Below are 25,229 nucleotides of genomic sequence, written 5' to 3'. Positions count from 1 at the left end.
GATCTCACGTCCACCTCTGAACTAAGGACTGTGGCCAGACACAGGCAAAGCACTAGATTTATTGGTTTAGGAAATGTGATTCATCCCCTGAAGCCCGGAGGCCAAGCTTGTGGAAGACGACCACTTAGGAACTGGTTATCAGGAGACAAGAGTGTATAAGTGAATGGACACCAGGCAGCAGAAGCCAAGGACTAAGAGTGATTTGCCCAAACTCAAAGATTCCAGCGTACATACATCACAAAGGGCAGCAAATGTTACATATCAAATGTTTCTCATTAGGCAGATGGCACCACCATTCCCCATCACATAAGGTCATGTGGTCAATAAACACTGTTGTTTAATAAACCAAGCCCCTGGGACCCTAACAAGTTGACACAATAAATACCATCAGTGTGCATTCCAACAAAGCTATAGTGTTTTTCAGTGCCTCCTACAGACCACTGATTTAACTATTTTATAAAGCAAGAAAATTAGGATTTTTTCTTTTTCTGTCTTCTTTAACATACACTAATGTCTCATGGATCCAACACTGAGTACTGGAGGGCATTTCCCAAAATGTACCTCTTGAAGTGGCTCAGACTTCTTCAGTTTTAATTATTTTACTATAAATCCTCCTAAAATGCATAACACATTTCCCCATCTTAGTAAAACCAGGCTGATGAACACAATTTAACCTGAGACTGGTCTTTTCTGATCCACTACAGTGATGCTCTAGGGTGTCATTGAGTTCTATACCAAATGGTGCCAGGTCACCCTGCTTCCTGGGTTGGGAGCTGTAAGATTGTGGACTAAAATGATCCAGTCTGGTCTAGAGTGTCAAAAGGCTCCTAGGCCCCAAACCAACTAGTGCAATGCACACCTCCAATATTTGTAATAGCCAATCTTAATATATTTGTATATTTGCATTTCTAAAAAGAAATGCCAATTCTGTTTCATCCCAAATTTTCTTATTGCATATAACTTTCTTGAATGAAACAACACAGGTCCTAAAGGCTAGGTCTAAAAACAGTAACAAAAGCCTGTGCCTCTAAAACAATCCTTAGCCTCTGAAATTTGCACCAATAGGAAATCGATCATCAAAGATGTATGTCCCCCAAGGAGAGCACACTATCTAACACCCACATAAGAGGTGGTTGTGAAGGGTAAGGGGGAGGGAAGACCCTCCCAGAAGGCAGAGCTGGGCCTCAGAAAGCAACAGATGAGGGAGGTCCTTCCAGAGAGCATAAAAGGTGGTAATGATGAGATCCTCCTGCCTCTCAATGCTATGTGTCTCCCATTCTTCTGAATGAGGATTTTTATTGCAGTGTGACAACATTTTTGTAGAGGGGCAGAAAACTCTCCTTTTCAACAGAACTGGGAGAGGAATTTTATCCATGGCTTCCCCCACATGTGTAAGGATTACCAAAAAAGTTGGACTGATTCCATATGGGGAAAAATAAAGAGAAGAGGCACAGAGAAGGAAGAAAGGGCTCATCAGTGGAAAACCCTAGAAAATACCAGCAAAAATCCAATTATGAAGGCGAGGGTCTCATTCTGAACTTCAAAAGAGATACCCTTGTTTGCACCAAGTATAGAAAACAGGGTGAATAGAGAGAGCAGCAGAAGCCCCCTTGAACTTGATCTGGTTCAGAAAAATCAAAGAGGCAGGACTAAACAAAAAATAACATAGATGGGTCACATTTGCAGGCAACTCTCTCTCTTTGGCAGCAGAAAAGTTGGGGATGTGCTACCTGGAAAGTTACACTACCTCTCCTGGCTCTCCTCCCCAGCCCTACATAATCATTTAGCAGATAGCTGGATCAGGAATATCCAGTTTGTTGGGAATCAAGTATTTAAAAGAGAAATCATCCCAGCATAAATATAAATCTTCTGCCTTTTTTTTTTTTTAATGTGGAAGGAGCAGCAACACTTACCAATGGATTAAAGACACTCAGCAGAAAAATATATTGCCCCAACCAGACAAAAAGTGTGACCAATTATGAAGTAATCACCTCCAAGAACCTTCACAGCAAAACCACAAAGCAGAAAAGCAAGAAATCAGGAAAGAATTGAAAAGATAACAAGGAAAAATGGAATGTGAGCTAACAGAATTCAGAAAAGAAACACAAAGGGGAAAAAAAAGTCCCCTAATGATCACAAAAATGAAAATAAAATCGGAAGAAATACATGGCAAAATAGGCACCGTGCAAAAACAGGAAAGGAATAGAGAAGATAAAATGAACAAAATGGAAACCACATTTTAAGAGTTAAAAAGGAGTAGAGGGGGAAATGACAGGCACAGAAGACAGGCAAAGAAGTGACAACACATGTATAGTCGGAATCCCCAAAGAACAGAACCAAAACCATATGGCAGAGAACGTGTTTAAAGATGACAATCAAGAACACTTTCCTGAAGGGGAAGGGGGTAGGAGGGATGGGTGACGGGCATTAAGGAGGGCACAGGATGTAATGAGCACTGGGTGTAATGAATCACTGACCTCCACCTCTGAAACTAATAATACACTATATGTTAATTAATTGAATTTAAATTTTTTAAAAAAAGAATGCTTTCCTGAAATAAAAGGGACAAAGCCTAATAGTATTATCAGATGAAAGATAAATAATCTTTTGAGTAGCCAAGCAAAAAGGTGAAATCATTTATAAAAGGGGGAAAAACTTGGACTCGCATCAGGTTTCTCCACAGCAGCACAGATATCAGAAAAGAGTGGATTATCACCCAGAAGACCCTCAAAAAAGAAAATGTGAGTCAAGAATTTCATTTCCAGCCACACTGCCCCAGGAGGGTAAGGTTGCCATTTTGAGCAATGCAAGGACTAGGGAATATTTCTCCCGTGAGTCATTTTTAAGGCAACTACTTGAAGATGAGTTTCAACTGAGCAAGTGATGATGGGGAAAGTCACGGAAGGACTAGAGAGGAACACTGACAATATGTAACTTTGTAAACGTGACTAAAACAAATGCGAGTATCAGGGTAACAGAACAGAATGTAAATCATATACTCTGACATTATAGAATGATACAGTGAGTAATAATCCACAGCCCAAGAGTGAAAAAAGTTGAGATGCTAAGTTCACTGACTGCATTATACATAATAGCCAAGAGTTACCATTTGAAGTGAGCAAATCATCGAATAGAACCATAAGTATATTTAATAATTTAAAAATAAACATCAAAAGGATGGTGTCAATTGAAATTGTGTGGAGAGAAAAAGAGATGTCATCGCCTATGATAGGGAACTAATAAATACTGCTTAAAGAAGAGAAACTAAGTTTGTTGTGTATGATTATAAAGTTAACCCCCAACACAAAAATATAAAACTCCCCAAGAATCAGAAAAAGAGACACACACAGATATAATAAGACAAAATTCAGTGCAGGAAAGAGGTAATCATAGATCACCACAGGATCAGTTATAAAGAGCATTTGCCTGGTCAAAATCATGTAAACATCACTGTTGATCTAATTAAACTATATTGGGAAGATAGGAGGATGGGAAGAGAGACCTTTTACAGTGGAGCAGGGAGGAAAAAAAAGAACGACAGTCATCCCCCCTTGTCTGCAGGGGATAGGTTCCAAGACCCCCAGGGGTGCCTGAAACCATGGAGAGTACCAAACCCTATATATACTATATTTTTTCCTATACATACATCCCTATGATAAAGTTTAATTTATACATTATGCACAGGAAGAGACTAACAACAGTAGCCAATAATAAAAATAGAATAACTTTAACAATATACTTTCATAAAAGTTTTGTGAATGTGGTCTCTCAAAATACCATATTGTACTGTACTCACCCATTGATTCTCAGCCTTTTGGCTAAGATCAAAGGTAGTATCTATATTGAACTCGCCCTTCCTCTTCTTGCGATGCTCTGAAGTGATAAAATGCCCATGTGGTGAGATGAAGTGAGGTCAATGACGTAGACACTGTGACGTAGCATGAGGCCACTACTGACCTTCTGATGCAGCATCAGAGGACAATCATCCACTTCCGGACCACAGGTGACCCAGGGTAAATGAAACCCCGGGAAGCAAAAGTGTGGATGAGGGGACCACTGTAATTTCTCACCTTCCACAACTGGAAGTCAAGAAATAATCTCTAACACTGAAAATTCAGGAAGTGGCAATACAAGTGTGATATTTAAAGACAAGGAAATGAATATCAAAATAATCAATCAAAAGAGACGAGAGTGGTTGACCCAGGGGAGGTGAGGACAGGCAGAAGGGCAGAGACGGCTCTCTCATAACAAACTGTAGAACTTTGGGGTTCTTTCATAGGCAACCTTAGTAATAAAGTACACGTTTTTAAAAAGGAATTTGAGCTCCACTGACCACTCCATATTTTGATTTTCCACTCTGACCATTTCATCAGGTCCTTTCAAACGAAAGGCTCTCTAACCTCTTATTTTGAAAAATGAAATTCCTTAGTCTGCTTTGCCTTTTATGGAAAACCACTCACAACCCCTGCATTTATCCGACAGTGTGCCATGAGCCTCCTTTGAACCTCAAGCTGTCATGGTTCTAGGACCAAACGTTGACCAAGCGCCATTTCTCAGGAGGGTCCCAGAGGAAAAGATGTTAGCAAATGAACGGATACCTATGGTGGTGATGACAGTCCCAGCAAAGAAAAAGGCACTTCCAAGGTCCCAGTGACTGCTGTTGTTGGAAGAGTTTCCTATCGGACTTACTCCTGCGTTGTCAGCGTCAAGGGCATGCTGCAAAGAGAGCAAGAAAGCACAAGATTCAGTTAAAAATTTAAAAAAGCTCTCAAATTGTTTCCTTGCTTAGGAACCTGAAATGATTGGGCAACTGAGTGGCTCAGTTGGTTGAGTGTCTGACTCGGTTTCAGCTGGGGTCATGATCTCAGGTTCATGAGATGGAGCCCCAAGTTGGGCTTCGCACTCAGTGGGAATCTGCTTGAGACTCTCTCTACATCGCTCTCTGCCCCTCCCACACACACCCCTCCCCCACTGCTCTCACACATGCCTCCTTCTCTCAAATAAATAAGTAAATCTTTAAAAAAAAAGAAACTGAAATGATCTATAGGGGACTGGTTACGCGAATGTGGGTGCAGTCGTAACATGAAATACTAAACACCCATTTGGTAAAATTAAAAAATTCGTTTTAGGTGGGAAAAAAAACTAGGCTATATAGTATGGTGCCATTTATGTAAATTTTGCAGGCACAGGATTTAGGCAATCTGGGCACGGGTTATGCAAAATACATACATATCTCTGTGTATATACATAGAAAGATGTCTAGAAGGATTGTCACCCAAAATGTCATTCCTGGATGGCAGGATCTCAGTTGCTTTTCACTCTTCCCTTTTCTGTTTTGTTAAAATGTTTTACACTGAGCTTGCTTCAAGATCGCAGGAAGTGAGAGCCTGGGCTCCTAGATCAGACCAGCAAGGCTCTGCTCATTATTAACTTCAGAACCATGGACAAGTTATCTTAACCTCTGTAAATGTAAAGGTCTTCATTTGCAAAGGGGCGATAATAATACCTTTGCCCACAGAGTTTTGAGGATTCAATGAGAAGATCTGTGTAATGCACTCAGCCCAGGGCCCAGCACCGAGTTAGGGGGTAAGGAATAGAGGTCAATTCCGTGACTGTCATTTGGACTCCCCCCACCTCCACCCTGCAACACACACACACACACACACACACACACACACACACACACACACACCTCCTTTTAAAATAAGTAACCATGACTCCTCGCTGGCTGTAGGATTTGGAATTCCATACCCCTTAAATTCACATAAATTGGCCACACTGATATCCAAGCTCGTTTCACACTAAGACACTCCCTGATACCTCCGGACCTTTGCTTATGCCCTCCCCCAGTCATGCCTATCCTGCAGGCTCCAATCTGGGCTCCACTTCTTCCAGGAGGCTCAGTCCCTGTACTGCAGCCCCCACAGATACCTGCTTCCCAGGGCTCCTACTCCTGCACCACATATATTTAATTGGCTTTTGATCACACACTCCCCTGCTGAAAATCCTTGCCTAGACTCTGCATGTGCAGAATAAGGTGCCAAATACGTCAGCAGCCCTTCCTGAGCTGGCCTCTGCCCACCCCTTTCAGGCCAGGGGAGAGGGTAGGAAGAACCTTCAAGCAAGTGAGCTGTGCTGAGGAAGTGACAGGTGGGGCCTTCAGAGAGAGGTGACAGACGTATGAGCTACTTCTGGAACAACAAATAGAGACACTGTTCCCTCAACAAAGTTGGAATAACTTCATGTGGAGATAACAGGTCACAGTTAAATACTGAAATGTGATTCTATTTATCCTAAATAATGCCCATGAAGCTTTGTTCAAACAGGCGGACAGCGTTTGCCACTAATCAGACTAACTGAAAAAGTCAATCATCGTTACCTTTTGCCTTCACTAATTGGAGATATTTCAAACTCTCTAGACCACGGATCAGCAACCTTTTTCTGTAAGGGCCAGATAGTAAATATTTTAGGCTTTGTGGGCCACATATGGTTTCTGTTGCATGTTTTTCTTTTCCTTTCACAATGCTTTAAATATGCAAAAACTATTCTTAGCTCGTAGTTGATACAAAAGCAGGTCGCGGGCTAGATCTGGCAGACCCCTAGACAACTGACTGGACGATAGGGGGGAAAAATCTCTTTTGTTTAAGTGTATTCTTTTCTGCCCCTAAGAACATGACATATTCCACTGGATGCTGTTTCTACGATTAAACCCTGGCACCCCAGGTTTTAAAATCCAGCCTCGCGGAATTCACACAGGCTGTCTTAGCCCATGTTTAACCGACCTAATTGACAACTATCACTTACTCATCAGAGGCAATGCTCTGCTCTGCTTCAGAGGAAGACAGATGGCAAGTCCTTTCTTCTGGTAAAATACCCATTTTCACTGTGCTGTGTGAGTGCCATCAGACCAAACCACAGGCCTTAACTAGTGTTTATGTCCTCTTTAAGTATTCGGCTCTGCCAGGCCCATCTGCAAGTAATACCTTGGGGACAGCTCTAGGCCTCAGTCACTTAGTTGGGTTCAAATCACACTATCAATACCTAATATTTACAACGTCTATGAAGCTGCATAGAGAGTTGGGGTTCAATCAAGTCTCACTGTGCTGAGAAATGCACCTAAATGTCATGAGCAGCACATAAAAGTACAGATTTGCAGCAGAGACAAGTGGGGATGATTGTTTGTTTCATCAAAAAATCCAGAGTAAGATTCCTTTTTAAGTTTCATTTTTTGAATTATGCAATTTATAAATATTTAATGTTTACATATGTAGCCCTCAAGGAAAGCATGTGTCGGGAGGGAAACTACTATTTGTTGAGTTTCTGCACACGGGCAGGTGCTTTAGAAGTGTTATTCCATTTTATCCTTCCTGCAACTTGTGTGTTATCCAATTTTACCATTTCTACAACTTGCAAGAAAGTAATATTATCCCCACATTAGAGATAGGGAACCAGGCTCAGGAAAGTCAAATAACTTGCCCTAGGCCACACAGCCGGGAAGTGAAAGCCAGAATTCAAAACTGGACTGGGCCCAAGCCGTGGTTTTTACCTCTCTTCTCTATGTGGCATGCCTCTCTCCCCACCTCCATGCTCACCTCCAGACAGAAATGAGGAGGAAGACCACCACTTCCCAAGAACTTAGGCAGAAGGACCTCTCAAAGGATCATTTCTAATTAGAATACATCCTTAAACATATAAATGCAGGCACCAACCTTCACTTGGCTGTTGAAGCTGGTGAGAGCTTAACTGCTTTGCATTTAAAATAAAATTTAAAAAATAAATAAACATGGGGAAAGATTGATTTTATACCCTGAGAGGGAAGGAACAGATAAAAGAGAGTGAAAGCCCCGAAAAAGCAGGAAGACAAGGAAGAAAAAGTGAGAAAGGAGTGTCCATGGATGCGTGGGAGCTTTGGGCTCAGCTGCAGCAAAGCCGGGGACTTTGAAAGGCAGGTGCATCCAGCATCCAACTTTAACTTTGTTTATATCTGCGATGTAAATCCCTCTCTCACTTTCCCAAATCTACAGTAAAATGGGCTACACATGCAAATACTTTGAGGAAGTGGTTTTGTGGAAATTAAATATAAGGGCTGTTATGGGCACGGTGGGGCCAGAACGAGATTTGGAACCTGAAGCAAGGAGAAAATGAAGCTCTCCAACAAGTCACCAAGACCTTGGTGAGGCTTTGGACAATCCCCAGTCCTGGGAACAAGGTTTGATTATTCTGTCTAGATCGGGTGGGTCAGAAAGACTCCAGCAAACCACCACAATTAAAACAAATTGGCAAACTCGGGCTATACACACAGAAAGAAAACATAGTTTAAACAGACTATCACTTGAATTAAAAGCATCATTTTTAACTCAATAAGAATATTTCTGATTGAGCTCAGAGTTCCAACTTTATTAATTTTTTAAAGTATTTTCTAATGATCTTAATTGTTTGAAGTCAAGTAAAACATTTTAAAATTAAATGCACTTGCTCTTATGTTTTTTTCTCTGCGTTCAGGCTGCAAAAGTGAAGATAAGCCAGCCCATTAGAAATGTCTGAGCACATAGATAATGAAATGATGCATCTGAGCTGTGTACAGCTTCACTTAAAAAATCAGTTATAGGGGAGAGATATAACCAACAGTGACATCATGTTAGGCCACAACCTCAGACCCAGTGAGCGTCGTGTGTGCACTTACAAGTTCAACCAATATCAAGTTCAGAGAGCTCTTATGAGGATCCAAAAAGAAATTATACTCGATATGATGTGAGACCTTCAGGAAAAGGGTACTCTAGATAAAGAGGGCATTACTTTAAAATTTAATTCCACTCATTCTTGTATTTCCTTTTTAGCCTCTAAGTTGGAATTTCCAGCACCCACCCAGCTACCCAGTAAACAACTCATGAGTGAATGTTCAGATCAATAATAAATGAATGAACAAACTAAAGTAATAAGTTTAGACCCATGCAATTTACTTCTTTGTAAAAGCAGAGAAACATAATAAGAAAGTAGCCCCACGAAAAGAAATATAATGATTGTTTTAAAAAAGAAGAAGAAGGTGAGTAGCTAATGTGAATGGGGTAAGATCTAAAAGAATAGAGTGGTGGCTGCCCAGGGGCTGGGCGGTGGGGGAAATGGGGCAATGTTGGTCAAAGGGGACAAACTTTCCCTTATAAGATGAGTAAGTTCTGAGGACCTAACGTACAACGCTGTGATCACAGTTAGTGCTACTGCATTATACCTTTGAAAGTTGCTAAGAAAGCAGATCTTAAGTACTTTCACCACAAAAAAAAAAAATGGTAATTATGTGACACGATGAAAGTATAATGTAATTCCTTGCAATATATAAATGTAGCAAATCAATATATCGTACACCTTAAGCTTACACATTATATGTCAATCATATCTCAGTAAAACTGGGGAACAAATAGATAAAAGAGTCTGTCCCCCTCCCCCCATCCTCCCACTACCACCCCCCGGCGTTAAGACCACCCGAAAGGTATAACAAAGAAACTGCATCCCCTCTGAAAGTGAGGTGGGTCTGAGGCTGATAGGAAGACAGGAGGTAAAGATAACCCTCGGAGGTCCCCCACCAGGTACCCCCACCAGCTCCCCCCTCCCACCCCCATGCTGGAATCCCATTAGGCAATGCCAGGCTGCCCAAATCACTGTTGCAGATGGCGCAAGATACCATCGTGAGCTTTAGCACTACAGTGGGATGAATGATGACCCACAGGGGACCGCTAACTGTCTGTGGCTTTTCTCCGATGATCTGTGTACTCGGTGAGATAATCTGTTTCTCTGTTGCCTTATGTGGCACCTGAAAGAAAAACAAACAAAGGCGGAGTTTGTCTGAGACCGGCTGATGGATACAGCCGATCGACGCCATATGCGTGGACACTAGTAGCCAGAGTGATCATCTGACCCACGGTCCAACCCAGCACACTTGCCAAGTAAAGAGGGGCTCTGTGAATGGCTATGCTGGGGCCACAAGACAGGGGAGACACAGGACGTATGGTCACCTTACTAATAGCTTACACCACGTGGACAAAAGGAAAGGACCTCATCTGAGAACCCAAAGCTGGTTCTGCATCTACCACATTCTTAGTCCCAAGAGGGCACAGTCCGCAAAGGGGTCTATGAAATAGATATTTAGCCAGAGGCCGAGGCAGGATGAGGGCGGTGGGTATGAAAAGTGACTTCATAAATGTATTAAAAGGGAGCAAATTTCAGTCATTAATGGACAGAAGGCAAACCACAAACCCCACGAGACAGAGAAAGACAATTGGCAGAACACATTCATTACAACTCAGAAATGCCTCTAATGATTCAAAACCCCCAAAACAGGACAGAATATCTTTCCACCTCCTTCCGCATCTATGGCAGAAGGGCCTCAGGTAAGAAATGGAAGTATGATATTAATTTGCTCGCGACAGTTGCTTTTTATTTCTCCTGCTCCAGAAGCATTTCTCACATAAATATTTCACCATGGCAGGAGCGAATACGCTGGTGCTAGGAGAGGGGCAATTTTACATCCAAGTGTGAGACCACATCACAAAAACTTGAGCCACCCCCAGGAAGGCACATCTGTGGCTGATTGCGAGGAGTCTTTGCTTCAGTGCAGAGGTGGACAGGACAGCCCCCATCAGCACTTATTCTTTCAACAGAGAAAGTCTGTGCATAAAGTGGTAAATGTTCATCATGTGCACATTACTCAGCTTCTCGGAGTCTCCGTTTCTTCATCTATAACATGAGGAAGTCTTTCCCTGCAGGGTGGTTGTCAGGATTTTTTTTCAGTGGGTATAAACCTTTGAGCCGTGTGCCTTGTCATTTCATATATAATAATATTAATAATAACAGGAATCCTTTCTGAGAACTTACTAGTGCACAGAGGAACTCAGTCAACCCTCATGATGACGCTGGGAGACACACATCACTATTGCCCCAGGGGGCACATGAGATTTAGAATAGTCAAGCCCCTTGACCATGGTCCCGTATCTAGTGCACAGCAAAGCTAGCAAGCAGATGCTATTAGAATTGTCAACAGGAAGATCACCTTCCTAAATGCGGGAAAGGCAGCTTCTCTCCATCCTCAGTGTTCTCCTTTCTCCCCATCCCGGACCCTCTTGGCCCAGCTCCCTGCCTTGCAGAGAGCAGGCTGGCTCCCACCCAGGCTGGGTCTCCTACAGCCGTAACCCCTCAGCATCTCCCACAAAGAAGTATTCGCAAAAACTAGACCAGACCACAAAAAGAAAAAGCAAGAGCCACCTTCCGTACCTCGGTGAATATTATGACAGTGTTTATTTTCCTGCTATCCTAACTGTATCTAGTTATATGTCAAATACTAGCCCTTCCTCGGGTCTCCAACAGCAGGCTTTCAACAAAACTTTATAGCCTGGTTATAAATCTAAAGTGAAGGCCACCTGTAGAACAGACAGGATGAGTACAGAATCTGTTTAGAGACTAAAACATCAAAACTCGAGGCGAGCTAGACCGCACATCCAGAGCCTATGGTCTTAGACAAGTGGTTTTCCTTGCTACCACTAGTTAATTCCCTGGTGGGGGTAATGTTCTAAAACTCAATTCATGGGGTACCCGAGTGGCTCAGTCAGTTGAGTGACCAACTCTTAGTTTCAGCTCAGGTCATGATCTCAGGGTCATGAGATCGAGCCCCGCATCAGGCTCTGTGTTCCGCAGGGAGTCTGCTCCAGGTTCTCTCTCCCTCTTTCCCTCCCCTCCTTCCCCCACCCCCACTGGCATGCTCAAGTGTGCTCTCTCTCTCAAATATATAAATAAGTAATCTTAAAAAAAAGATTTGGTCTAAAAAAAATAAAACTCAATCCATTAGCACCTGGGTATACACTAATGACTATCTAAATATTGTCATGTGGGATCAAGCCATATTTGGGGGAGCTCTTTTACCTTCCAAATTGTGCCTTACAATATAGAATTAATTTTCACTCTCTCTTTGACTACATAAGGGATGAAATAAGAGAAGTTTTAAACCATGAGGAAAGCATCAAGTCCGTAAGGAATTTGGGTATCGTGTATGCTCTGATGAGATCAGCAAACTTTCTAAAGAACTGTCACTCTTTCATCTCCATTTGGACTCATCCTTTACAGATTCAGGAACAAATCTGCCAAGTGTTGCTGAAAAGTCACCCTGGTCCTGAGGGTCCTTGATGTATGCCCCACATAATCCCAAATTAATACCTCATTTCCTCTGCCCCCTCAAAGAATGTGTCAGCCCCTACAACCAGCACCAATCTCTAATGAGCGCAATTTGTTCTGGGGACAGAAGGAAGCAGAGACAATCCCAGAGACTTTGAAGAAAGCTCTAGAATACTTATAAAAATAATGCTAGTAGCCAGCATTTGCAATGTGCCTTCTTCCCTTACTCAACCCTCCACAAAAACCCCATTATGAAAAGTCACGTTATTACTCCCACTTTATAAATGAGACAACAGAAAAAAGAAGTAACTTGGCCATGGTTGTAGTAGTTAGTAAGTGGCAGAGCTGGGACTGGTTAAAAGTATTCTTTCAACCCTGCCTTCTCCTCTCTCCCACAGAGAGTTCTCTGTCCAGCATGCGAACATTGTGCTAAATCTCATCTGTTATGTCACCTTCTTCCCCATGAAATAGGACAATACAGAAAAGTAAGAATTTGTGATCTGGCCCTCATTTTTCAAAGAATGAAAGGTTAAGTCCTCACTTCTCCATAAAGTTAACCTGCATCGGCAAGCTTTCCATCTCTTCTGTCCATTGAGAAGGAAAAGAATTTTCCTTGTTCTCAATAGACTAAGAAGTTACTCTTAACCACAGACCCGAAGGATAACCATAAACACAACTTTGGTTTTCAACAGAATATGTTGACCCGACCTCAACACCGTATGTGAAGACACAAAGCCATGTCCCTCTAGAGCACAACCAACAGCTAATCGTTACTCTGCAGTGAAAGAAGGTCCTTTTGGAGGTCCCACAGGTTGAGTCAGAGACTCCTGCTCTGTGAATAGGGACCGCAAGTAGAGCATCATGCAGATTCTCCCCATCTCCAGATCCCAGTTCTACCTCTCAGTTGAGCTTGGGCAAGTAATTTAACTCCTCCCTTCAGGTGCTTACCCCTACCTCAAAGGACCACTGTAAACATTAAATGATCAACAACATATTTAGAGCAGTGCCTGGCCACAGCAAACACCATGCAAGTGTTAACTAGTGGTACAACTAAGACAAGACTGGAAGCTTCTGGAGGACAGGGAGAAGGCACCTTGCCTCCTTTGTTACTGCGTTCTGATCGCTAGAGCCAAACATAGCACCTGCTTCGTGACAAGCATTCAGTTAATATTAGTTATCTAAATGAATACATTTGATGGTAAATAATGAAAATAATTATATGAGCCAAATTCTCATTAAGATTTTCACTTCACTTTAAACAAACACAAGCACATCTGTATAGAAATGTGGACACCATACCACTCATTGATGCTTTTTGTTTTATTTTTATGGGAGTTTTTTTTTGGGGGGGGGACACAATCCTCACTTGCAAATTCATTTTTTCCAGTGCCATGCCAATTTCCATTAGCTCTTTAATTTCTAGCTTAAAAGCTTTAGAACTTCACTAAACGATGATGGAATCACAGCCTCAAGGATAAAAACAATAATAACAATGAAGTGGAGGCCTGTAGAGACAGGCCGGGGGCTGCAGGCCCGATCTTGCATGCATTGAACAATCTTCTGCATGAGCACTTCGCTGGAGAAAGGGCAGCACCTCTGACTTCAGAGCACCAGGAGGGCGGGGTCACTTCACTTCGTCAGAGCTGTGTCCTTGGGCCCAAAGGACCCAAACCTGTACTCAACAGAGGTCACCTGCTGCCGCAGCTGTGATCTAAACTTCTTGCACAAAAGGCTGATTGGAAGAAGGGATGGCCCAGGGTGGGGAAGGAGAAGGCTTAGCTGGCTCTGCACTCTGACTCCCAGCAAGGATCTCCACAGACTGCTGAATCCGTGGCTCAGGTGCCATACTTCCCTTAAATCGTTGCGTTCCTAAATATGTAAAGCTTTGGAGGTTAGGAACACCAAGGGAATTGGCTCATGCAGAAAAAAAACAGAAAGATGATTTGAGAGAAGTACCTTGACGGCCAGACTGAAAAGAAAGGAACTCTCTTGCCCAGAAACAAAATAATTTTCTGCTTTGCTTCTCCGAAGGTTCTGAATGAAGGGCTCTCAGTCTCCAAAACAGATATAAAAAGCCCTATTCACTCATTCCTCAAACCTCAAGCATCTTCTATGGGCTGGCCGCTGTGCCAGGCATGAGGGACATATGGATAAAAGACACAGACTCAACCCGGAAGACCTCACAGTTGTGGGAAGGAGGCAGATAAGAAAAATAATGTTCACTCAATAGGGTCTATTAAGGGTGGAGGCACACGTGAATGTTGGATGCTGCAGGGCCAAGCCACCCTACTGCCTGAAATGGCCATAGCTTCCCAGTGCTCTTAGGATAAAGCCCTGCGTGGTTTGACCCCCTCTTGACCCCAGGGTAAACTCCTACCAAGTTCCCTTGGGAACTCACCTCCAGCCATATATGCTCCTCTTCTCTCAAGTCCTCAGAGATCCTGGGCATCCTTCCACCACGGGGCCTTGGCACTCAGTTCCCCTGCCCAGAATCCCTGTCCTCCTGTGTCAGTTCTCTTGCTCATGTGCCCGACAGCTCCTTCTTCTTTGCATCGTTCATCACAGTTTTATTTATACTGATTCATGGGATTACATGCACAAGGTTTGTCTCCCCTACTACTTATCAGTAGGGTAACCATAATATCTTTCAAACCAGGTCAATTTTGAGAGAGAAAGGGATGCTATTAATGAGTATTCCAAAACCATGAAAACTGGGATGATTGGTCATCCTAGCTAGAAACTCCAAGAGGTCAGGGACTATATGTACCCCTTTTACTCACCATCGTGTCTCCAGGACTTAGCACTGAAGTTGGCACGCAGCAGGAAAACATGGAATTTGTTGAATTAATGAATGAAGGAGTGAATGAGTGAGTAATTGAGTAAGGGATTTGGGGCTTGGCAGAAGAAGGGAATGGTAGATGTCATGGCCTTGGGAAATGTTCATGGCTCATGCAAATTAACCAACAGCTGCTGCTTCTGGAGAGAAGAGTTTGGCAGCTCCTGATCTCTGGCCCTCCTGTATCTGCAGAATAGCAGTTTGGGTCACCATGACAGTATTAAAGGTCCACGCCCAGGACACAACCCAGTACCCAGTCCTCTCACACAGCTGCTCGTATCTTAAATGAATTCGTGTGCCGCCAAAGCATGGCAGAGTCAGACCCAAAGAGCAGAGCCAGTGAAATGAATCAGTATGCCAGAGTCCTGAACAAAGTATCTAAGACTCTAATCACTTACTAGCAAAGGATCAAAATCCCCAAGAGATCATAAAATGAAAACCAGTGGCAGAGATCCTGTTGACCAACATAAAACGACATGAACCAGTCAAGGAAGGAGAGACATAGCAGGATGAGAAGGGACCCCTGCATCCAAAGGCTCATATTTCCAGGAAATTCCAGACCTAGTCCACGCCAGGCGGCTGGAAGCTTCAGGTTTCCTTCAGATAAAGAGACCACCATGAATAGAAAGTGCCCATTTTGAGGTCAGGAGGGTTCCGAGAAGTTAAGTAACTTGCCAAAACAAGGTCTGAGTGAAGTACGCCAGGAAAAAAGTCAACTTTCCAGACAGGGAGGTAGGCTGCTCACTCGTGGGGGGAGGGCGGCGCTACACGAGCTGCCCCCGAGAGCGCCCTCCGGTGAGAAAGGAATCCTTGTTGCCTGCACTACAACAAGGCCCTTAGAATGGAAACTCCCATGTCCTCCCTGGGGGTCTCCTTGCCCAACACCGCACCCACTCCGGTGAAACACCCCACCCTTCCACGTGGCTAATACCTAGAGAGAAAACAGCTGTGTGACCCCATGAGCTACAGTGGAGACATTCAAAGTCTTAAAAAAGAAAAAAAAAAACATGTAAGCATTCGCAGCCTGAAAAACAACTGCTACATAGCATTATCCATGGTTCCCTCCCCCTGTCAGTCAGGGAAGCCGCCTTGTGGTTTTATTCTTTGAGGATTACAGAAGATGAAAGTGTTATCGCTTTCTCCAAGACTAGCCACGACAGAAGTTTCTAAGGCAATTGTAGTGGGGACAGGGAAATAAGCAATTGAGGCATGTCAGAGCAGTGAGGATAAAGAGGTTCTTGGAATCAGATGGCCATCAAATCAAGTTGAAGGAAATAATGTTTCCTGAATGCCAGCTAGATGCCAGGTTCTCTGCTGGTGGTCTGTGTGGGTTATCTCCTTCCCTCCTCCTCATATTCTGAATGAGAGGGACTGTCCCACCGTTTCCTAGGAGAGGTGGCCTTAGTTTCGGTGGAGTAAGGGACCAAGTCTACCTGACTTTCATAGCCATGCTCCTTCCTCTCCTTGACACCCCCTTCTTGAAAATGCAATAGTCCACATAAACCCACTACAGTACCAAGTAAGACAGCCCATGCCTCCTTAAAAATTCATCCTTCTCCCTCCAGTCTTTTCCTTGGAGTAAAAGCTTTTAGAAAAGGCCCAGATGTACTGTAGGGAATACCCACCATTAACACAAGTGAGCAGCATAGCACAATGGTTAGACCTATGGGCTCCAGAGTCAGGTGTCCCAAGGCTCAAAACCCCACTTAACCATGTACCGACTGTCACTTACTTGGACAAGCTACTTAGAATAAGATTTAATTTTCTCATCCATAAAATGGCATGATGGCAATGGAATCTACCTGTAGGCTCAAAATTGCAAGGGCAAAATGAGCTCAGACATGGAAGCACTTAGAACAATGCCTAGGGGAAAGCGAACAACCAAAAAGCGGGAGCCATCTTTTATCACTAAGGACAGCTCTGCAGGAAATCTGTTAGTCATCTGCAGACTGGGTGAGAGTCCAGAGATGGATGGCTCTTATGTGTCCGCTCTGGGTTGAACCGCTGAGGCTCAGCTCCGGTTAAGTGGCTTGCCCCAGGGAATCAAACTGGAAGATCCACACGCCTCAGTAGGGGATGAACAGCAATCAGGCCCTCAGTCAGAGGACACAGGCCCTTTCACTCAGTCATACCTCGGAATGATGGCCATCTTATCCTTGTGCTGACCTGTGCCTTGGGGGCTGCCTGAGTCTTCTGGGTCCCTGAGGTTCTCTAGAATGTTTCCCAAACCACATGAGGAACAATGTGGGGAGGGGGGTACAGACAGTGATCAGGGGAGTCAGCGTTCGTGTCTACTTAATATGTACGAGGCTCAGTGTCCCCACCAAAGCTCAGGATACAGACGCTGATCTAGGTGGCCGTGGTAAGCCCTCTAAATAGAATAGGAACGGCTATGTTGCCTCCCTGGGCTCAAGCCACAAAACACAGCCCCATTGGTGTTAGCAGACCAAACCCGCACTCGCAGAGCAACTTCCGTGAAGGTGACTTCACACTTTAACAGTAGAAGCAAATTGAGAGAATTTGTCAACTAGAAAATTTAAGATTGAAGCCCCAAAGGGCACTTAGGAGCTTTCTTCTCTCTCCCCTTAGCAGGACCCCAGGATGGATATACTTTAGGGGCTTTCTGGTTTCTTTTTTCTTCCTTCCCTAACAAATAAATAATAGCAGTCACAACAGTAAAAGTAACTGAATTGTTTGTTCGCTATTCAGACTACCCGAACAGGTAGACCCGAATACCACAATGTCCAGTTTACAGATGGGAAGCTGAGGCCTGGGGTGACTACTTCCCAAGTCACCCAGCCGGGAAGCAGGAACGAGATTTAACACAGGAGGGGAAACTGCAGAGCTTGAGTGCTCATCGCTGGCTACGGTGCCCACAGGGCTCTGCCTGAACAAGGAGGGGCGCGGAGCACTGAGCAGGCACTCCGGAAATCTCTGCTGAATGGGAATGAGTCATTTGCAAGTTTTCTTTGTCTGACTCTCTTCCATGCGGCCCCTTCTCTGTGTCTTGGCATCTCTCACCTCCAGTGTTCTAATATTCTTCTAATGGGGCTTCCTTCCTCCAGTGTCTCCTTCCACCAACCCAAAGTCCCCATTGCTAAAAGAATTATTGTTCCGGAAGAAAATTTTCATCATGTCACTGCCTTGCTTAAACTTTGCATTGACTCCCCACTTCCCAGGGCATAAAGCCCAACTCCTGAGCAAGCCTCCGTGGGCAGCTCCCAAATCCAACCCCACTCACCTCTCCAGCCTCATTTGCCACCACTTCCCATACCTCTCAGCTCTAGCCCCAATGACCACCTGAAGCTCTCTCAATGGGCCACACGCACCCCTGGGATGCCCTCTATCCATGGCCTGCAGAATGAACCTCCTCCCATAGTCCACGTTTCTGTTTGAATAGGTTGTGTTTAAAAGCCTAGGATACGTGGTCAGACCGCGCAGGAGTAAATCCTAGATATTCTGCTTACTAAATGGGCAACGTTGAGCATGTAACTTTGCTGCCTGCTGCCTCAGTTTCCTCATCTGTAAATGGGCACAAAAGACCATCTTTCTAGAACAGTTGTAAGGACTAAAAGAGATAAATGACCACAGAAACTTCCCTGACCTCCATTTGCCTCACTGGGGCCCCCATTTTTCATATACTTCAAATAGCTCCATTCCGGTCATCATCAAAAAGACAAGAGACAACAAATGCGGGTGCAGATGTGGAGAAGAGGGAAGCCTCGGGCACTGCCGGGGGGAAATGCAAACTGGTGTCACCGCTGTGGAGAACAGTATGGAGCATCCTCAGAAAATTAAAAATAGAACAGCCATATGAGCCAGCAATTCCACTTCTGGGAATATGTCCAAAAAAAACAAAAACTCTAACTTGAAAAAACACACACACCCTCACGCTCATAGCAGCAGTATTTACAATAGACAAGACCCAGAAACAACCTAAGTATCCAGGGACCGAGGAGTGGATAAAGAAGTTGTAGTAATACACATACAAGGTGGAGCATGAATGGACCTTGATGGCATGAGGCTAAGTAAAATAAGTCAGAGAAAGACAAATACTGTATGACCTCACTTAAATGTGGAATCTAAAACAACAACAGCAACAAAGCAAACAAACAAAAAACTCATAGAAAAAGAGATCAGAGGCCAAAAGTGGGGGTGGGAGAATCAGAGGAAGGTGGTCAAAAAGTGACAGCTCCCGGTTATAAGACACAAAAGCACCAGGATGTAAAGTACAGCATGATGCCTAGAGCTAACACCACAGGAAAGGTGTTAAGAGAGTCAATCTTGAGGGTTCTCACCACAAGGAGAAATGCTTTTTTTATTCTTTTTGCTTTTGTTCTTTATTGGGTCTATACTCGGTGATGGATGCCAAGCAAACAGCGGTAGTAATCACCTCACAATATACGTTCAGACCATTCTTCCGTACATCTTGAACCTATACGGTGATGTAGGTCAATTATATCACCATAACACTGGGAAAAAAAATAGCTCCATTGCAGTAAATTCCAATTGTTGGTTTATGTGCCTCTTCTTCCAGGGTTTCTCGGCCTTGGCACTGTTGACATTTGACTGGATTAATTCTTTGCTGTGTCGGGGCTGTCCTGTGCATTCAGGCCATTTAGCGGCATCCCTGGTCTCTACTCACCACATTCTACTAGAACCCCCTCAAGTCACGACAACCAAAAATGTCTCCAGATGTTGTCAGATGCCCCATGATGGGGGTGAACCCCCTCCCCAATAAGAACCACTGCTTGAACCAGGGGACATGTGGAACTGCTGAATCACTACATTGTACGCCTGAAACTGATATAACACTATGTTAACTAACTGGAATTAAAACAAAAACTTAAGGAAAAAAAAAAAGAACCACTGCCTGAAACTCTGAGTTCTTAGAACAATACTACAAGCCCCAGCAGCAGGGGAAACGATCTTTTTTTGAGCACTCGCCATGTGCCAAACATCGTTCAAAGCCCTTCTCATGAATTATAGGCTTTAATCCTCTCAACACTACCAAGGGTGAGGGATTTTAGGCACATTTTATTGATAATGAAACTGGATCACAGAGAGGTTAGTAACTTGCTCACGGTGTATTTTATGCTCCTCTTTTCTAACCCCAGCACTTAGCATGTGACCTGATACAACAGGAACTCAATAGCAACTTAGAGAACATATGGATGAATTCATTGAGACAGTTCCCTCCATAACAGCAATCTGGTCAGGGACGGTGACCCAACGGTCTCCTCTGGAGTCCCACAGCACCCCATAACAGTGGTTTCATTCTTTTGAAAACCCTTCCCCCAGCTATGGCTCTTTTAAGCTATCCAGGCCTTTCATGGGAGTGAAGCGGTTCTGGGTACTCTGTTTTTATTATTAATAACATGAATTACACCTTCCAGCTTACTTTATGAGGGGTTCACTCAATCCAGCCAAGGGTCCTGACATTACCAGATAAATACCATTGATATCATTTTTTACCTGTCAGTCACTCCTTTCAGACTTGGGTGAAGTACAATAATACTATGTTTGTCCAGCTTGGAACATACCACACTGAAAACCCTTCCAAAAAGTTTTATGAGCACTATATCCAATGCTGCTCAGACACATGAAGTGAGAGAATGCTTCCTCTAATCCATAGTGTGGACCTTTTCACGCTATGAAGGAATCAGTGAACTGAAAGGCAAACCATGATCAATTTGTTCTTGATTAACACAGATTCAACATTTAAATCTGCTTAACCTGTGTGTTGTGAAAAACTCTGTAGATAAACACAAGTATAAAGCCTTACATCACAGTGGCTGGAGATCTTAAAGTATCCCAAGCCCAAGGCTCACACTCAGTGGGTGCAGGGAGAAGACACAGAGAGATGCTTTCTGTTAAGAAACAGGGAACTCCAGTGTTTCTTGACTCTGTTAAAATTCTGGAAACTGTTAAACACAAAGCAAATGTTTAAGAGAGAGCTGAGTTTATGCAAAGCAAGACCTACCTAAAGACCTTGTAGACTCATTGGTTGGAGGAAGGGCAAGGTCAGACAGACCACACTTTGAACCCCAGGCTGGCCACTTTGGGGGTTGGGAAGTTACTCTACCTATTTTAGAATCGGCTTCCTCACCTATAAAATGGGTGTAATAGTGCCAACTTAGAGGGTTGTTGGAATGAATAAATGAGATAATGAGTGTAAGGCATCTGGCTTATAAAAGGTGTCTAATACAGGGTAGCTTTTAATTGTTACAAAAATGACCTTAAGGATGTGTATGTGTGTCATGCACACACACACACACACACACACACACACACACACACACACACACTTCCCAGAGAAATTTTTGAGGCTAAAGTAGGGGACAGGTTTTAATGGCAGCACCAGAATTAGAATCTCTACACGCCCCCATCCTGTCCATTCTGGCCTCTGAGCTCTTTCATGAAGAAGAGAGCCAAAGAATGGGCAATACATAAATAAATAAACCAATGCATGAATAATTTCAGATATCTCATGGTATCACCAATGTTACAAATTTAGTTTGATATCTCAATCCAAAAGGATTTCTCGGGTGCCTGGGTGGCTCAGATGGTTAAGCGTCTGCCTTCAGCTCAGGTCATGATCCCAGGGTCCTGGGATCGAGTCCCACATAGGGCTCCCTGCTCCTTGGGAGCCTGCTTCTCCCTCTGCTTCTCTCTCTCTATCTCCCTCTCTCTCTCCCTCTGTCTCTCATGAATAAATAAATAAAATCTTAAAAAAAAAAAGGATTTCTCTATTGGGCAATAATTAGATGCAAAGCAATGCATAGGCTACACATGGATGCAAAGATAATATGACATAATCTTTTTCCTCAAGACCTCACTGTCTAAGGAAGGCAAATGCAAGCATGACTCTAGATTCAATTCGGACCACTTTTTAGGTTGTTATATATATTGCAACTAAATAGAAAGGATCTCACCACATATCACAATAACATGTATAATTCCGTTCTTACTTAAAATTACTCCAGAATTGTTTCCCCCATTTTCTATGACATTCTAGGCCTTAAATCTGGCACAGATTGGTACAACACTCCCATCATCACAAATTTGATAGCATTTTCTCATAAAGTGAGGGGAAAAAAGACAAAGCTATCGATGAAAGAATAATATGAAATACTGCCCTTAGATTTTTGCATTTTAAAGTTTTCTTTCTTAACAAAAATTATAGGATCATAGATATGAAATCATATTTATTCCCGGGGGGTGGGGAGAATGTGTATTTCTATTTATTTATAAAAGTCAAGTCAAATTATCAAAATTTCTTTAAAGGAATACAATTGCTATGAATGTTCCAGATCATAAGGAGCCCCATAATTCTCCTAGCCTATCAATGTAGTTTGAAATAAATATACAAATAGCCAGGTCAGTCTTGCAAATCCTGCAATATCCTGGATTGCAGTAGCCCTTAGAATTTAATGCAGATAACCCCAGAGCAGAAGGAGTCACGGGAGCCATCATTTTCATCCCTCTGCCTTGCAAACTTTAGAACCCCTGGAAAGATATGACTCTCCCTTGCCTCCATAAATGTCACCGCCTTTCACCCAGGACCTACACTTCCTGGTTTGGGAGCATGTGTAGGATAGGAACTCAAACCTCAGTCTCTGAGGCAGCCATCCTCCATCTCCTGCACGAGGAAGCCCCCCAACTGGGCTCCCAACCACTGCCCTTCCTCCCTCTGGGACATGGCTCCCTGCCCTTCCCAGGCTTCTGGAGCCTCCTGTTTCATTTGCTCCCACCACACCACCTGAGATGACGCTGTCTCCTATGGCCCTCCCAGCTACCCCCACCCCTGCTTTCATTGCCCTGCTTCTCTAGGTGGTAGCCCAAAGTTCTCTGCCTCCATCTTTTTATGGATATTTTTTTCTTAATATCCAAGGTATGCAAGGACCTTAGCACAGTGCCTGATGCAATAAGTGTTCAAAAACAGCAATCCTGATTATTACTACTACGACTATCCTTATTATTTCATCCCTATAAATCCACCAAAACTGCCCTGTCAAGTCGCCAACAGCCTCCCATCCCCCCTCTGGTGATCTTTACTCCATTCTCATTGACCTGGGACAGGTTAACACATCCCTGCTTATTTAAAATTCCTTCTTTGGCTTCTAAGGGCACCCTCTTGGCCCAGCGTCTCACACAGACTTCAGAATCAGGAACTTGATCAGCACAAAGAGATGGACTCGAATTTGAAGATCCAAAGCCCTTTCGCCTACTTCTGCCTCCAGCCACCTCATCCAAAAGCAGGTGATGCGAAACCCTGCCTGCTCCTAACGTCGCGGCATCAAGGCTGTGGCACGCGTGGCACCCCCTTCCCGCACATCATCACATGCCTCACTCTCTGGCTCCTTTGAGGTCCCAGCTCAGATGTCACCTCCCCAGAGAGGCCCTCCCTGACCATCAGGAGCATCTCAACCAAAGGCAAAACTCAGTGAGCCCGAAGAACAAAACCCAAGCTGCCCCTTCTGCCCGCAGGCTGCTCTGCAGCTGACTCGCTCCCCGCTCACCTGGATCAGCGTCTCCAGCTCCTGTGGGCTCACGCAGATATGATCCCGCAGGAACTCCGCCTTCTCCAAGGCAATGGTATTCTTCTGGCTGCTCTCGAAGGGCTGCTCCAATGCTCGAAAGACCAGACCGCCGGTGACGAGGTATACCACCACGACCACAAAGATTGCGACGACTGTTTTCCACTTCATGACGGTCTGCAAGCCCCCCTGGGAGGCGCCTTCCATCCTGGCTACCACCGTGGCTCGGGAGGAGATGGAGAGGCGTGGGGTGGCGTAGTGCCCGTTAGTGGCCCCCTTGGGCTGGCACACAGGGGGCGCTGCTGCCGGAACGGCCACTGAGAAACAGGGCGGGGGACAGGGGGAGAGAGAGTTTGTTGATAAATACAAGACACGGAACTCGTCAGAAACAAAGCACAGATGTCTTTCTCAAGCCAGCTTTCAAACGGGAGCATGAAAACCTGGCTCACCAAGCCGGGCGGTAAGAGGATCTGATCAGTTTCGAGGTGCCTGCTTGAGTTCTTAGAAAAGGAGCACCAGGAGTTCTGGTGTTTCAAAAAAAAGTAGTAGTAACTGAGTTTAAAATTCTTATATTTCTCTACAAGGGTCCAGTTTTGAAAGTCAGGTCGCTGTAATTTAGAATTCATTTCTTCTCTCAAGCTTCCTTGGTTAAACAATGTCTAGGATGCAGGACAAACCTTCATATTTGAAAAACAGACGTGTTGTGCAACTCGGAGAGGGAATAAATAGGAGATTGATGCCCAGCTACTCTGTCCACATACTGAGGATTGGAGGATACCAAGAGCAGAGAGGAGATGAACGTCTAATGAGTTTCAAAGTCCCTTCCATCCCAGGTCGTGGTCACAAAACAAAGGGAAGAACAAGGCAAGCTTGCTATCAGGCAGACAAGTCAAAACTCAGACATAGTAAAAAAAAAAAAAAAGTTGGGGTTTCAGAAGACAACCAAAGTGAAAAACAAAAGAACAGGTGACTGGACTAAGGGAAGGAAACAATGAGTGATGTTTCATGCCAAGTAACTTGGTTTCCTGGAAAAACATAAGAATAATAAAATAGATTTTAAGCACATTTCTAGGTAGAAAATGCGATGACCTTAGTGACAGAATTTTTCTTCTATTTTCCTCCAGTAAGAAGCCATTGAAAAAGAAATTCCCCCTTCGTTTTGAGAACATATTGGATTCTCAAAGGTCCCTGGTCTCTAGAAGGCCAATTTCATTACCTTGGAAATAAATATGTGAAGCTGGAGGCTTTTCTAGAATGGCAGGAAGAGCAGAGTCGTGTTGCACACGGGATGCTCTCATGCACTTCAGCACGCTGTCTTGTGCAGCAAGGAACAGCAACGCATTTGATTTTGCTCTGTCTTTAGTACACTAATGTTTATTATGGCCTCTGTCATAGTGCAGCCTGGCTGCTGTGTAAATAAGGTTTTAGGAGATGGTATTAGCTAATTACCTAAGTGGAGCAAACAAGCCCACTCAAGAGACTGGACTGCACACTCCCTGCCTTGGGAAACTCAAGACAAATAGAAGCACGGGAAGGTCACTCCGTCCCTGTTCAGAGCACCAATGATGCTGACGACACCCGGACAGAAGGGTGGCCGCCTCAAGGAATCCAGGTCTGTAAACATCTGCCTTTCCTCCTGGAGCCTCTAGATCAGCTTTTCTCTTTGAAAACCAAGCGGAACGTCATCCGTTTATTGG

At 44.0% G+C, this 25,229-nt stretch overlaps 1 protein-coding gene across 2 annotated transcripts in view; it reads right to left on the bottom strand.

Moving 5' to 3' along the window:
- KCNK10 (potassium two pore domain channel subfamily K member 10) overlaps positions 1-25,229 on the bottom strand; it is a 130,625-nt gene that overhangs the window by 47,293 nt on the left and 58,103 nt on the right. The window contains exons 2-4 of one of the 2 annotated variants that reach the window (XM_027572775.2): positions 23,515-23,849; positions 9,677-9,805; positions 4,599-4,716 (exon numbers count right to left, since the gene is read on the bottom strand). In XM_027572775.2, the coding sequence (XP_027428576.1) occupies positions 4,599-4,716; positions 9,677-9,805; positions 23,515-23,739 (472 nt within the window). In that variant the 5' untranslated portion in view covers positions 23,740-23,849. The remainder of the gene's footprint in view (positions 1-4,598; positions 4,717-9,676; positions 9,806-23,514; positions 23,850-25,229) is intronic. The other variant, XM_027572774.2, reaches the window with a different exon arrangement.

Source organism: Zalophus californianus, chromosome 6 (assembly GCF_009762305.2).
Source record: "Zalophus californianus isolate mZalCal1 chromosome 6, mZalCal1.pri.v2, whole genome shotgun sequence".
Classification (NCBI taxonomy): domain Eukaryota; kingdom Metazoa; phylum Chordata; class Mammalia; order Carnivora; family Otariidae; genus Zalophus; species Zalophus californianus.
Note: the sequence above shows the minus strand (reverse complement) of the source record. Positions and strands in the feature narration are given on the sequence as shown.